Source organism: Vanellus vanellus, assembly GCF_965231255.1.
Source record: "Vanellus vanellus genome assembly, chromosome: 14".
In the NCBI taxonomy this organism is placed as follows: Eukaryota; Metazoa; Chordata; class Aves; order Charadriiformes; family Charadriidae; genus Vanellus; species Vanellus vanellus.
This window is the reverse complement of record NC_138919.1, coordinates 7,738,588-7,753,392: the sequence shown is the minus strand read 5'-3', so window position 1 is coordinate 7,753,392 and position 14,805 is coordinate 7,738,588. Positions and strand designations below refer to the sequence as shown.

The following is a 14,805-nucleotide window of genomic DNA, read 5'->3' as shown; positions in this document are numbered from 1 at the left end:
TGCTGATTAGCAAAAGCTGCATTTTCAGTGCCAATATCCCAGTCCAGTTACGCATCAAGTTCCGCAGATTCCACTGGGTTTCATTTTTGCACATTTTCCAGCAGACTCTTCATCGCTGCACAGTCTGTTAGTTCTGGATGGCTTGAGTGGCTACGAGCAGAGGACCTGCTGGTTTAAAGATGAATAGTCTCAATTTTAGTTGAGATGAGCCACATGTGTTTCATGTGCTATTGACAATTGAGACTAGTAGTAGTAGTAGTATGTGGTTGTCTTCTATACTCTGTTAGGTCAAGTGGCATAAGCTGAAGATCTAGATCTAACCATATTAACAACCATTGGAATACTGATGTGATTAATTTTAGGGCTGGCAAAAGTTAGAAACTGATTTCCAAATATTGTTGTGGCTACTGTTTTAAGACCATGGTTCTAGTTCATAAGCCCCACCATACTATTTGGAAACTTTTTTTTTTTTTTTTTCAAGTGACTTTCTGCCCACTTTTGAACAAGGATGTAGTTTGCAGAACCATGCTTTCTCAGGGATAGAGTGAGTGTCACGTATAACATGAAGAAAAGGTTTTTCTTGAATTATTTTAAGCATAGCTCAAACAGGTTTTAAAGCAGTAAAACAATTTATGGTAAGTGAAACTTCCTGTAATACTTACCATCTTTGCCGTGTTACTACAAAGTCTGGTGTTCCCTATTTCTTTTCACAGGTACTCATTTTGCCTTGGTCTGTTTTATAAAGCAGCTCTAGGCTGTCTCTGGGGTGACAGACATAATGGTTTTAGTAAGATTGCTTTTGTAATGTTCCAAATGGTTTCATAAGGGTACCTTACCTCTAGTAATTTTCTCTCCTGCTTTTCCTCTCCGGTGCGTTTTATATTTTGCTGCATCTAGGTAATTAAGAAAATTAGATTTTGATAGTATTAGTAGTATTAGTAGCATTACTAGAGTAGTCATATAAGAAGTTTGGATATAAAGGTGCTTCATTAAGACTTTCTGGGTAGGTCCTTATGCATTTGCCTTATGAGACAATTTTTGCAATTTAACTCTGTTCTCAATTTCTTTCTACCACGTACTGTTAATATTTTGGTTTGCTTTTTGTTTTAAATAGCCTTTTAGTATTTCTGATACATAGTGTGGTTTTGATCAATAAGAATGGATGAGGACATAGTAAAATGTTACCACTGTATAAGTCAATTTTGTCTTAGTCTAGACTATTTTTTGCCTAAATCATGTACTGATTCATTAAACTTGGATGTGAGCTGATTGTCATCTGAGAAACTGCTCATGGTAATTACAAGACTAACTTGGTTGATCACCAGAAGTCTGCAGTGGAAAAAAAAATCATGTTGCTTATGCTTCCAGAAATAGCTTAATTTTGATGAACAGGAGCCTCATCTGGCTGAAGTTCTTGAATTATTGATAAAATATATCTGTCTTATACCTGAAATACAATACATAGTTCTCAGTAAATGAAATTAGCATATGTTTATATCCCATATGGTAATGAGTTGGATTTCAGAGCAAGTATTTTTGAGGCAACTGTAATTGGTAACTAAGTAACTCCCCTGTTCCAGATGCACAGTGTAAGTAATTCAGAAACATAATGTCACATGTGGGTACATAGGAGTTGTTCATGGCGTGTGTACAGGAGCAGCAGCGGTAAACTTTGAGGCATTAGGCATTATACTTGAATCTGGCTTTCTTGCTTTGGAATAATTTTTGGTTTGGTTTATCCTATGTCCTTTTTCTGATATGTGTAATGAAGCTGTGTCTGAATGCGTGCGATGTATCATTAACCTGGTTATGAATTTAGCAACTAAAGGGAAGTAAACTAAGCTTTTCTTCTCTGTTTTGATGGCTCCCTAATGAAAGAGAGAAAGCGAAAGATGATACAAAGTGATAAACTATTAGCTAGCTTCCTACTTAAACATAATGATGTGTAAGTAGCTCTACTGCAATAGTCAGGAGGCAGCAAACTTGTGTTATACTGGAACACACTGAGTGAAAGTTGAAGACTTACTTGGTTCAGAAAGAGAAGGTTAAGAGTTAGTTCCTGTCTAGTCCTCAGAGGACAGTTTAGCCTCCTGATTTTGTGATAAAGTATGCACATGGTCCAAAAGGGGCCATAATTTTAATGTTTGACACAACTGGAGGTTGTGGATGTCTTTTGGTGGTTAGTAGTCTTCAGGAAGAAATGTGGTACTTGTTTGGTCTTCAAGCAGCTTGGACTCTTGTCAGGTTAAGAGTAATACTTTATGCTGTTGCAGAAAGCAATGGCCCTACCTCTTCATAAGCTGGGCTTTGTATTTGCAGCCATATAACGAGATTCAGGAGAAAAAAAAAAACCCACAACCTAAACTTGTTTGATTTCTTGATCATCTCAGTGACATAAAATCTAAGTAGTATGAGGAACAATTAAAAGATTTTTTTTTTTCTGACAGCAAAAGGGCCTTGCTTCTGACTAAAGTGATGGCTTACTCTTCAAAAGCAAACTGTATTTTTCTGTTCCTTGCAATACCCTTCTGATGTTGGAACACATTAAGCTACTTCTTCCAGGATAACATATATATGCTCAAAATAGTCATTTCCCATCAGATAGCTTTATACATCTGGACTTAATTTCTACTAATGTATGTAGAATTAGAAACACTTAAATGCTTTTCTTCAGCTTATTAACAAATGTTAGTATCAGTATTCTCCAATCACACCTGCCCAACAATGATGGTACCATACATAATTTAGGCTCATACCCTGTAATTGAGATTTTTTTTTTTTTTTTTGAGTAAAACTTGTTTCCTGAAATTTGACAGAAAATTTTGTTCTCAGACAAATACCAATCCAGTGCAGAGATGCATACAGCACCTGGACTGGAGTACAGGTAAAAGGGTTCATCAAAAGAACATACTGAGCTTGTTACATGAGTTTGGATTTCTATTAGCTGCTATATTAACTATTCTTGATAAAAAAACCAAGATACCAAGTTGGAGTTGAACAGCAGATGCGTAGATAAAGTTATTATTGCTTATCTACCTGAATGTTTTAATATTAATTTATTTCTTTCTAGGAAGGAACAAAGTGTGAAGTTTCCCGAAGACTTTTCAGTTAACCTTCCTAATCTCCTTAAATTTATTTTATATCACTCAAGTCTGTCTTCATCAGAGCCCTGTACCAAAGAATGTCTACATAAAGAGACAGTTCTACAGCAAGGACACATCTCCCACTTAGAGAGAGAAATTCAGAAGTTAAGATCAGAAATCAGTGCCCTTCATCAGGCCCATGACCAGCTTGAAGCACAGCTTTCTGAAGCTAGGAGAGAGGAACATAGACTACAGCAGCAAAAACACACACTGGAAAAGCAGCACAAGATGCTGCAGCTTCACAGTGAGCAGTTACAGGCCACATTTGACCACAAGAATCAAGAATTATTAGAAATGGCTGAAAAGCTTCAAGAATTAGCTGATGCATCAGAAAATCTCCTTAAAGAGAATACTTTACTGAGAATCCTGGTGGCATCAAGTGAAGGAAAGCTACAGAGCAAAGATGAAATTAAAGAATCCCTTCAGTCAGAGCAAACACTTTCTGAAGATGACTTATCCATTTCAACAGCTATTGCCACATCAGATGAAAAAAGGATTGATTATATCAATACCATAGAGACAGAGCACAGTAGTGGAAACAGGACAGAATGATTGCTTACACAAAGTCAAATGATGCAGTATTGGGTAGGTATTTATGCAAATTTTATTGAAATTTATTGTAAATAAAGACTTCCTCCCCTACATGATCTAGAAAAAGAAAATTCATATGGAATATTTTTTGTATACTTGAACAACTTATGAGATACCCACATCTAAAGAAGAGGAGAATGGAAAACACTTTCTGCACTTTACTATTGCACTAACTTGCAAACACACCTATCCATTTAAATTAAAGATGCTGGTTTTTAGGGGCAGCAGTGTGAAACACCTCTGACTAAGGACCAGTTATTTTTCACTGGCTTTTTCTTACAGTTGCTAGAAGAGAAATTAGACCTTTGATTTATACTTTTCCATGATTTCTGAAGTTTGCCCTTTACACTGCATTCTCTTTGCTGAATTAAAATAGAGATATTTCATTTGTGTAATCAGTAAACTTGAATGGACAAAGTCATCTTGCTACAACTATTCTGTTCTAGAACTTCAGCACTTTGTATCACTTTTGTATACCAGTTACCTGTCTTGAAACCTGCAAGAACCATGTGTGAACTGTTCTGTACTGAAAACTGGAAGTCTTACTGAATTAATCCTTTTCTCCTTGATTTGTAGGAGGTCTAGAATACAGCAGTTAAGTGGCTATACATGCAAGTCTCATGAGACTATTATCTTAAACTAAAAAAAAAAAAGTGCCAGGGTAAGAACAGCCCTCTATCAGCTGTACCCCAATACTGTACTTAAGAGGCAACAGTAGGAGCTTTTCGCTACTGACAGCATTAATTTCGCTTCAAATTATAGCCTTCAATTAAAAAAAAGGCAGTTGTGGCACTAAAAATCCAAGTCAACATCTGACTGTAGAAGAAAGGGACAACACTCCACTGACTAGGCCATTATTGTCCTGCATATAGTTACAATTCTCAAGCAAGCTTCCTAGGCCTATGTTACTTGATTATTCCATACATACAGGTACAAGAAGCAAGTCTAATGCTTCCTATAGAGCTCATGAACTTGGGCTTCAGGGAACAGATTTACAGTAGCTTTTTCTCTCCTAGGCAATTAAGTGTTTAAGAATTTCAGTAGGCAAAGGAAGCTACCTATGAAGTCATAGAAAACAGGCGAGTGGCCTCAAACCATGTGTGCCTACCTTAAGAGTTTCAGAATACCTAAGCTGCCATTGATGGCTCAGTGGTGTTCCTTCCCCCCCCCTTTCTGCCCCCTCTTCTACCCCCCAAACGTTTGAGGTCCAGAACGCCCCAGTTAATGCATCTTTTTACAGTTCCTATAGCTGAACTGTAGCACAGAGTAGGAAATGAAAGGGATGTCCTTATTTGGAAGGACTTTGCCATTGCTAGCTAAAACACTTTTACAAACTGACCAGCAATCTCCCTTCCCCATATCAACATTTTTTTCTGTAGGAAAGACTGAAGCTTATCTTGTAGTAGTACAGTTTAATCAAGAGCATTATCTATAAGATCTACTGAATTCTATAGTTGACTGTTTGTCTGTAGACTAAAATGCCTTTTTACAACAGGCTGTTCACATATACCCTAACTCTAAGTACACAAACGGGTTCAAGGAAAAGTTCATACTAGTTGCACTTATGCCAGTTTTAATAGGTAACCACTTCTGCAGTTTCAGCATGCAGACCTACAGAAGAGAAAAGCCTGCTCTACTGCCATTTCAAGCTCCTGGAAACCTTCTGGACCATCCCTGAGCATTCAGTATCCATCATTAGTTTCCAGGTTGGAATCCATCAAAATGGCAGTTTCCTTGCAGTAGCTACATAGTTAACGAACTCAGCTCTAGCAGTCAAAAGCTTAACCTACCCAGCTGCAACTAAAGGAGATCACATCCTTTCTTACAGCTCCTGCGTTTCCTCCCTCAATGTGTTACTGAGGGCATTATTTTCTTTTCAAAGAAAGTATTCTACATCAGTCCAATAAAATGTTAAGAGTAGGAGTTCTGACTTTATGGCTGTGCACTCAAGTTAGCAGCAGAAGCAAGCTTTAACTGCAGATTTGGTTTTGAAGGTCTGGAATCCCATCTACAGTTGTGGTTCAGGAGTCCCCTTGTGTGTTACGTACAGCTGCATCATATTATTCCCATATGCTGTGGAACACAAAGCAAAAAGCTTCTGGCAGCCTATTTACAGTTCACAGTTGTTAAGTAGTTCACATTACAGTAGTAGCTCCATCAAAACAGGCTCAGCTAAACATTCAAGTAACAGAACACTAGTAGTCTCTTCACACGAGTATATCCCTGTGTCCATTGCCGGCAATGGACATTACACCAGGTGAGTCAGCTCCTGTCCTAGAGGAATTAGGATACACAGTTGATGGAAAGTGCAACTTCTCAGTGCATGCAGTTGCAAACAAAGCTTATTTAATTCTCATCAGGGTGTTCTCTGATGAGTATTGTGCATGTGACCAGGTTCTTCACAGTATAGAGATTCTTCTGCTGGTTACACACATCATAAGCATAGTCCGTATACATGTGTTGCTCCAAGTTAGCTATGTACTTCTGTGCCATTTGGAGTTAGCTTAGCTTTCCTTTCTACACAGGGTCCTTTAGCAGAGTACTGCACCAGAAGAAAGGGCTCTTTAGTTTCTCCTTCACCCACAATGCTTTCCTCATCTTCAGACTGGCTGATCCTCTGCAGACGCAGGTAACACCAGCAGCCCAGTATCAAGGCACCAAGAGCCACAATAGCAATCAAAATAACAATAACAGTCACCACTCCAGTGGTGGGGCTATGATCCATAATAGACATGGTCAATATTTTAGATTGTCAGGCTTCTTTAAGGAGATTCTTCTGTCTTCACTCTCAGGCTTGCTGCATCTTCAAACTCCTGCAGTGGAAAAAATAGACACTTACTTAATGAAGTCGGACAGTTTTAACATGTTTAACAACATTATATTCATGGTTGGGATCCTTCACAATGGCACATGGCCCTCTTGCATTCAGTGCTTCAGACTTCTTGCACTCGTACAGTTCTTACTCATTTTAAGATATTTCTTCAGCGAACTGGCTTTGAAGATGCAGGTTTCTACATCAAACTAAAGCAAATGAAAGCTAAACTTATTTCAACCCTTGACACGCTTGTCAAGATAGCACATGGTCAGCCTGCTATGAGGTAACAATTTTTCTTAGGAGACAGAAAATGAGACAAGACACAGACACATAGACTGTGTGGAAGTTATTCCGTTTCTTATAGAGAGATTTAAGACTGTTTAACACAAATGTTAAATCATGGGTGAGCTCTCAAATCCATGACAAGGTAGTAATTCAGCTACTTTTAGTTTTCCTAAACAGTGCATTTGAGCCAGAAGTGTGGCCCTTTCTAAAATGTAATTTACAAACATCTGTCTTACATACTAATAGTTCCAGGATTGGTAAGCTAACAGCAAAGGTAATTGCAATGCTAATGCATTATTATAAGCCTGTCCGTAACACTAAACTGTTTATAGGGGTTGACTACATAGTAACTAATGGGTTGTTCATTGAACAGATCTTCATACAAACCCCTCAGAAGTCAGTCTTAACCAACCTTGAGCCAGAACCATTAGGTTATTGTGAATGTTATGCACTGCACTTGAATTCTCACCAGCATTTCAACATGGAAGAGTAAAGGCAATTATAGTGTAGTTATCTTTACTGACAGAACTCAAGCTAGAGACTAAGTTTATTCCCTAACATCTCATGGAACAGCAGACCCATGCACACTGCCACAGAGCTATTTCAGCAAGGGTGCATCCACTAACGAGAAGTTCAGCATGTGTGTCATTAGGGTTCAGTGTCACATAACTAACTTGCACGCACTCTGGCTACATTTCCAGCCCTATAAACAGGGGCAATCAATAGCTTGTAGTGTACCTGATACAGCCAATGAAATCCTGCAGACCCAATTTTGCCCAAGTAAGAAAAAGCGGAACTAACTACACCACACCCCCTCAGCAGAGCTGTGTGCCCACTGCAGCCAGAGAGGTCTATGACTTCCGTCATGATCATCTTGGTTCTGCAATGCTTACTCAACACAGGGTGATCAGCTGAGGGTGATTAAGAGTGACTTTCATGTAGTTCATTTTCCACAGGGCATGTCTGAACTGCAGGACTGTATGATCTAACCACAACAGTACAGTGTCAGCATAAAAGGTGGTTTACTTTGCTCCTCATGCAGGCACTGCATGCCCACATTAAGCCCTCTTCTGCAGCTTGCACAATTGCTAGTAGCAATGACAATCTACAAGCACTGTTTCTCTACAGCAGTTTGGTGCAGCACATAACCTTACATGAGAACTAAGCAGTTACTGTCACCTAGAAAAATAGCTTTTAATACTGGAAACTAGCACTGCGTGCTTCCCCTCTGCTAGACTTTCAAGTGAGCAGGCAGCATCAGCTATAGGTATAAAACCGCACATCACCATCCTCTGTATCACCAGGATCACTGCTACTGCTTGCTTGAAGCTGTGAGGCAATTTAAGCCCTACTTCCACCTTTTGGAAAACCCTGATATTATACTATACAAAGATCAGACCCAAGTCTCCATCAGTCTTATTTCTCAGTAGGCACTGGCAAAACCTTGCAAGCCTACACACACTCCATGAGCAGGTGACTTCAGTCACTGGCAACTCCCACACAGCTGGTGCTTCTAGAACAGATGAAGTTCTACAGCAGATGCCAGTCAGGAGCATAGGTGGAGCGTTAGAAGGTGCAGAACTGGCCAGGAAGAGCATGCCAATTACTTGGGGTATGACAGCTTTGTTTCTTTATCCTCTGCTCTAGCAAGTCAACCTAGCTTAGTCATGACTGCTCCTTCTAGAATAAATTCACACAAATCCTTTACAAAAGGATGGATTTAACAACCAGATCATCTTTTCTTGTAGAAGTCTTGCTCCTAACTTTACACACGATGAAGAATATTATCAGACTTATTCTTCCAGTCTAAGGGGTCATTTGTATTTATTATGACCAACTAACTCTAAGAGTTCTTTAATACAACTGAGATGTTAACAGTAGTAGATAGAACAGAAAGTTGCAGGACCTGTCCTTGAGGCAGGATGTTAGACATGAATGCTCACTGTTTGCACTAGAAAGTTACTTCTAGCTGGGGTAGCTCTCCTGTGTCTCAAGTGATTTTGCTTTGATATGGCATGGTAGAATGCGTTAGAGATTCAGAACTAGGACCTCCAGAATGCACAAGACTCATTTACCCTTATTAAACAGTTTCCAGTCCAAATTTGAGTGCAACCCAACCACTTACAGATTCCTCTTAAAAATCTTTCTTGGCCAAATCCCTAGGTTTTACCTTTAAAATTCTGAATGCTTTTTTATTTGATTAAAAATTCAAAGGATCTGCACTGAGTTTGAACTCTGGGACAGAAAAGAGCACACCTTCCTCTGGAGGTACTGCCCAGTAAATTCCCTTTCTCTAGGCACAGAAAGGAGTGCGATCTCAATTAACACTGCCAAGATAATCAGGTTGCATCAAGAAGCCCTTTCTAGCTTCTATTTTGAAAGCTCATCACATCTTTCCACCATACCATAGTTAATGCCGAGTTGTAGGAGAAAGGAAGCCTACATATCTTTGGAACAATTATTCCATGGTCATTCACATTCTAGGAAAAAAGACAACTAGATAAAATTCAAGGTCACTTTCTTGAAGCACTTCAGTTCCACTTCTCATTGGGATAAAGGTAAAGTGTAGAAGCCTTTCCTTCTGCAGGCATACCCTCTTCTCCTTCCCACTCAAGGAGCCTGGAGCCAGCACCCTATATAAAGTCAGGTATTAAGCATCTGTACAGATTTAGAGTGGTACAAACAGCTAGTTAATGGTGCGTGATAGTCACTGGGATGGTAGCACTGTTATTGTATTAGCTTTGGATAGTTTTGTTTCAAAGACCTGAGGTGTTCTGGCACAGAAAGTTACATTGTTGCTAACTCATGCTGCTATTTTCCTGGCTTTAGGTCACTGTATACCTAGAGCTAAAGCTTTCCTGCAGCCTAATTCTATCCTTAGCACAGTATATTTGCATGTTGTTAACTATGTAGAACTACCAGAGAGGCCTTTGGTTTCTGTGTTGTTTTCTAGATGCGGAACTCCAACCTCCCTACTTTTTCCACCAGCAACTGATTGAAATCAAGATTAAGCTGTCTTCAAAGTCCACTTCTTGATGAAAGAAATACTGCATTCTGTAGATCCCCTTAAAGCGATCTAAAGGGGCTTACAACTAGCCTTCAGACTCACTTTTCCCTTAAAGCATACCCGAGCTAAAAAAGTCCATGAGCATACCAGGAGCAGCATCAAGTTTATCACTTTTACTGCAAGATATTAAATGCCGTAAATTCCTGATTTTCAAAGGGATTGCTAGCACCATCCATATATACTTGGTAGCAGTTCTAGAGCTATATCCCCTCCCACCACACATACTATCAAAGCAGGCGTCTAAGCATATTTGCTCATTAGCAAGATTAGTCAGATTCACTGGTGGGAGCTGCAAATAGCCTATCTCAATTCTTACAGCAATCAAGCAGTAAAAACATAAACTATAAACCATTTTTCCATAAATAACTGCTTCTTTTCTTTTTTGCCTAATACCAGCTTCTACTCAGAACTTCATTTGTGAAGTTTTATTATCCAATTCAGAAGCTGTAAGTAAAGGACAAACAGAAAGACAGTTTAAATTGCAGAAGGCTGCTAGGGGACAAATTCAATGCAAGGTTGGCATTAGTTTCTAAACCAAGTTTTTCCATGATTGTAGGCATTCTGCTGCTAAGTTCACTATCATTAATGCCTGCAGGCATGTTTTGGAAAAGAAATACTGCTACCATAGAAGCCAAAGTTGTAGGAAGAGGCTTCAAAAGCAAATCTAGTATAGGTCACACAAATATACCAGAGTCCTCAAGCAGGGGCAGGTATACTTTCTATTACAGTATTTCACCTAAAGCAAGTTGTATGGAGCAGGGCAAAGGAAATAAGAATCAAACTACCAGAGTGCCTTCACCTTAAAAAGCTAAAAAAAAAAAATTTAGTTGTGACTGCTTGGTTAAAAAGTCTCCGTGGTAAGACCTTTAAGAGACAAAGTAACAGTAGCATGTAGTGCAAGCTGCTAATTGTGAAAAGTGTTTTTTCCTGTATGTGCCAGGAATGCTGCACACTCAGCACAAGAACTTCCTTATTGCCAATGGAAGATGAGGGGAAAACCCTCTGGGGAAACTAGAGCTGTAATTCTATCATTGGCACCCAAGCGCATATAGCAGCCACACTACCCAGCCATAGAAAGTTAGGCCTTTACAATACAAGAGTGCTCAGACTTCACCACTTCCAAAAAAAGTGAAAACACCATTATTCTTAATTAACTCCAGTTAATGCCACCTCTTTCTGCTAAAGCCAAGTTACCTTGCACAAACTGGGGCTTGGCCAGGGGCTATTTTAGAAGCAGGGAGCCATTTAGTAGAATCCTTCAATGCAAAGCTTCTCCGCCCAACCTTTATTATACTTGTGAGGAGGAACAGAAGAGCAGGGAAGGCAGCTAAAAAAAGGCTATTTGGTGGCTCATTAGTTATGGACAGTCTTCCAACAACTTAATATTCAAGCAACTGTTACAAACGCTAGAATGAAAACCAATACCCAACAGTCTTAACTGGAACAGCAGTTAGTTTCCACATGAGGTGTAGTAGTACCTTACACCTGATCAAGAATCACTTTTAAAGCTTTACACCATGCTAAACCACACAAAAGTTAATCTTTTACAGAAGACTGTAAGATGAAGAGAGAGGATGGCAGCTGTTTAGGAAGTTTCCCAGACAGTGACACAGTTTCAATGGCAGGCAGACCTTCCTAATAGCATAGCAAGTGGAGTAGGTAACTGCCTATCAGGCAAGTCAGCCAGTAGAAGCAGGCTTCTAGTGTTAAGACCATGTTTGCTTCAAGTATCTGCCACAGTCTAGATTTGTACTTATCAGTGTTGCATCCACATGGAGCTCTACTGAGAGGTCTGTCCTAATAGGATAACTGAATGTCAGAAGTGACCCTGTTATCAGAAATAACATGCTGCGTATATCCTGTAGCATAGCTTAATTCTTGATAAATTAGAAAAATTGCTGAGATGGCAATATTAAGTTTGCTGATAAAATCCCCTCTTTCTATTTACACATTCAAGGTAGTTCTCCAAACACTTGTTTTGGTTTTTGTTTTTTTTTTTTTTAATGACTTTGTCTAACAGCAGCTAGATAGTGCCCATACATTTCTAATAACTGCCTGAATATCATACTCAGCTCAAGTCTTCAGACTGCAAGAGTCTATCACATACCTGCACCGAGCAGCTCAGGCCAGGAGTTCTCTACTCAGTTTTAGAATCAGATTAGCAAAGTGAAGCTCACAGTGGTTTTGGATCTTGTCTGGCAAGTCTTCCTCCTTGCTCCTTCCCTGTGGAGAGGGATCACATTGGTCTCTAGATGCTCCGCACCCCAAGCCCCTTTTGCTCTGGGCTCTCCAGAGTTACTCAATGATGTCTAACCCTTGGCTCCTGGCACAGGCGGGCAGGGACAGAGGATCCGATACTGTTTTGCCTACCTGCTAACCGAGGCAAGAGTCTCAGAAGTTGTTCCGAGTTCTCTGGGGCTATTCAAAAGCAACATCTACTGACAGATGTCTACACCTGCAGTCGCGACAGGAAGAGGAAGAGGGCGGGACAGCGCGGTGCGCTGCGCGGGGGCAGGAACAGAATTCCCTTTGAGCAACTCGCATTGCCGTGCGCCCCCGGCGCCGCCCGCCCAGCGCTCAGCTCGGTCTGGCCCGGCGGCACGCACCGACCTCCCGCCGCCGAGCGAGCGGGGACCAGCCTCGCCGACCGAGAGGCGCCCGGCTGGGGCGGCACAGACCGAGCAACCGCCGCCGAGCCGTGAGGCATCGCCTTGTGACTGCAGCGCGGCGGCCGCCACCGCGCCGGGAAAAAGGGGCCGAGCTCCCGCCGCCCGGGCCGGGCCCCGCCGGGGGTCGCCCAGCGAGGGCTGCGGGCCCCCCCAGCTGCACCCGGGAGCGGACTCCTCCCGCCGGGCCGCCACAGACACAAAGAGGGGCTCCGCTGCGGCGGCGCTCGGGAAGGGGTGGCCCCGGCCGGGTGTGTGTGTGGGGGAGGAAAGCACAGGCGGCCCCTCCGCTGCTCCCGCGGCGGGACCCTCCCCCGCCTCGCCGCCGCGGCTCACAGCATGGCGGGCCCGCCCGCCCCCCCACCGCAGCTCTCAGGCCCCCACACGACGCCCAGCCCTCCCACCGAGGCCGGCCCCACCGCGCCCCCCGCCCCAGCCGCTCACCGTCCGTCACGGCCGCGGCGGCGCCGCCGCACCACCGTCCCGCCGCCGCGCGCGCACCCACCGACGCCACCGCGGGGCGCGACAGCCTCTTCCCCGCCCGCGCCGCCTTATATGGGGGGCCGGGCGGCGCCGCGCGGCGGCCAATCAGCGCCCGGCGCGCAGGGCCCAGCCAGCAACAGCTGACGGGCGGGGCGGCGGCGGCGGCGGTTGGGCCCTCCCCGCCCCGCCCGTCCCCTGACAGCGGCGGTGGGCGGCCCGTCCCGCCAGGGGTCGGCGGGACTCGGGGAGCGGGGCCGGGGGGCCCGAGGAAGGCGAAGCTGAGGTAAAGGCCTCCTCTGAGGGAGCGCGCCCCTTCCCGCTCTCGGCCGCCTCAGCGAGGGCCCGCGGTGAGGCGAGGGCGTGAGGGAGCAGGCGCCGCCCGCGCTGGGCAGCCCGGCAGCCGCCCCCGCGAAGGGTCAGGGGGTGCCGGAGGTTTCTGGCCCGGCCCCGGCGCTCCCCTCTCCAGCCTTTGCGGCGCTAAAACCCCGCAGCTACCGCCTTGGTGTCTTAAGAGGCCCTTTCTCCACTGTCAGACTCGCCCTTACCACCGAGGCCCCCACAGAGCCGCCGTGGCGCTCGGAGAACACCGGGGGCCGCCGGCCATCCCAGGCCGGGCCTTGCTGGGGGGCTCCATGCAGGCAGCGTGACGGGCCTCCCTGGCTGTCACTGAGGTCGTCTGTCTCAAAGTGGTCCTGTATGATCTCATTCCCAGTTTGTCCTTCCTCCTTAGTAATTCACCCCGTGGTGGTACAGCAACTATGTAAATGCATTAGGAAGTTGCCCGATACAGGGTTTCTTCACCTTTCCGCTGAAGTTGGTCCTTACTGATGCCAGACAGCAACAAGATGATGGAGTATTGCAACTCCTCTGACGTGGTATAGTTGCTGGCAAAACAGATCCCAACTCGTTTGAGGTTCATCTGAAGTCTTAAGAGGTTTCTGGCAAAAGGAGTTTTGAGGGAATAGACTCTGACAGAAGATCAAGTTCAGAAGTTACCACGGCTTTATACAAACATCTGTTTTACAATATAGATGCTGGTTTATATCACTCACAGTTTTCTAGGGAGTAAAAGTATTTTTTCCTTGCATTAATGCAGTATCCACCTTTAGCCTGTGACAATCCTAAGAGCATTGTCCCTTTCCATTCTTATCCAGTGAAAAGCTAAATATGGCCCAGTACCCAAGTGGATGTCTCACCTCCCCTGCTCATCCTCAAAACCATCCAGACATGAGCCATCTTTTGCCTGGAAGCTGCACAGCCCCACTCACACATTTCGGTGTCTCCAGAGGCCTTCCTCAGATGACAGGTATGTCTGGACTTCTCCTGAATCCTACCTAGCCAGTTTGCAGCATTAGCAGAGAAGCTGTCTCATACTACAGACTGCCCTAAGCACACCATCTTGTAGTTTTGTTTAATCAAAAATGCATGGTGGCATGGAATACCTGAGATACCACAGCCAATTAAGAATATTTTAGAAAAGTCATTGTTTAATGTAAAGTTAATGTTTTATTTAAACTTTGGATCTAATGAGTGTAGCACAGCATCAGTTTCTATTGTTGTTATGCATTAGCCACCATAGAAGAGATGATAAAGTACTACTAAACACATCTTTAAAATTTCAGAATCTTTTTTGAAAGGAAATGGAAGACCAAGCACTGACACCGTGTTACTTTCACTGTTAGTCGCTAATGGTCTGGATTGTCTGGCAAAGCAATATTGGCCATGGCAGTAACTTATCTTTCTGTCAAGTGACCA

The 14,805-nt window shown here is 43.2% G+C and overlaps 2 protein-coding genes across 2 annotated transcripts in view; one reads left to right on the top strand and one right to left on the bottom strand.

The window, feature by feature from the left end:
- Positions 1-4,151, top strand: part of TXNDC11 (thioredoxin domain containing 11) — a 31,260-nt gene extending 27,109 nt beyond the window's left edge. The window contains exon 10 of the mRNA XM_082490503.1: positions 3,071-4,151. Within this exon, the coding sequence (XP_082346629.1) occupies positions 3,071-3,695 (625 nt within the window). The 3' untranslated portion in view covers positions 3,696-4,151. The remainder of the gene's footprint in view (positions 1-3,070) is intronic.
- Positions 4,152-4,911: 760 nt separating this feature from the next.
- SNN (stannin) lies at positions 4,912-12,034 on the bottom strand. The gene is made up of 2 exons (XM_082490502.1): positions 12,009-12,034; positions 4,912-6,547 (listed from the first exon to the last, which is right to left on the bottom strand). The coding sequence occupies exon 2, from the start codon at positions 6,466-6,468 to the stop codon at positions 6,205-6,207; it is 264 nt and encodes an 87-aa protein (XP_082346628.1). The 5' UTR covers positions 6,469-6,547; positions 12,009-12,034; the 3' UTR covers positions 4,912-6,204.
- Positions 12,035-14,805: the final 2,771 nt, after the last annotated feature.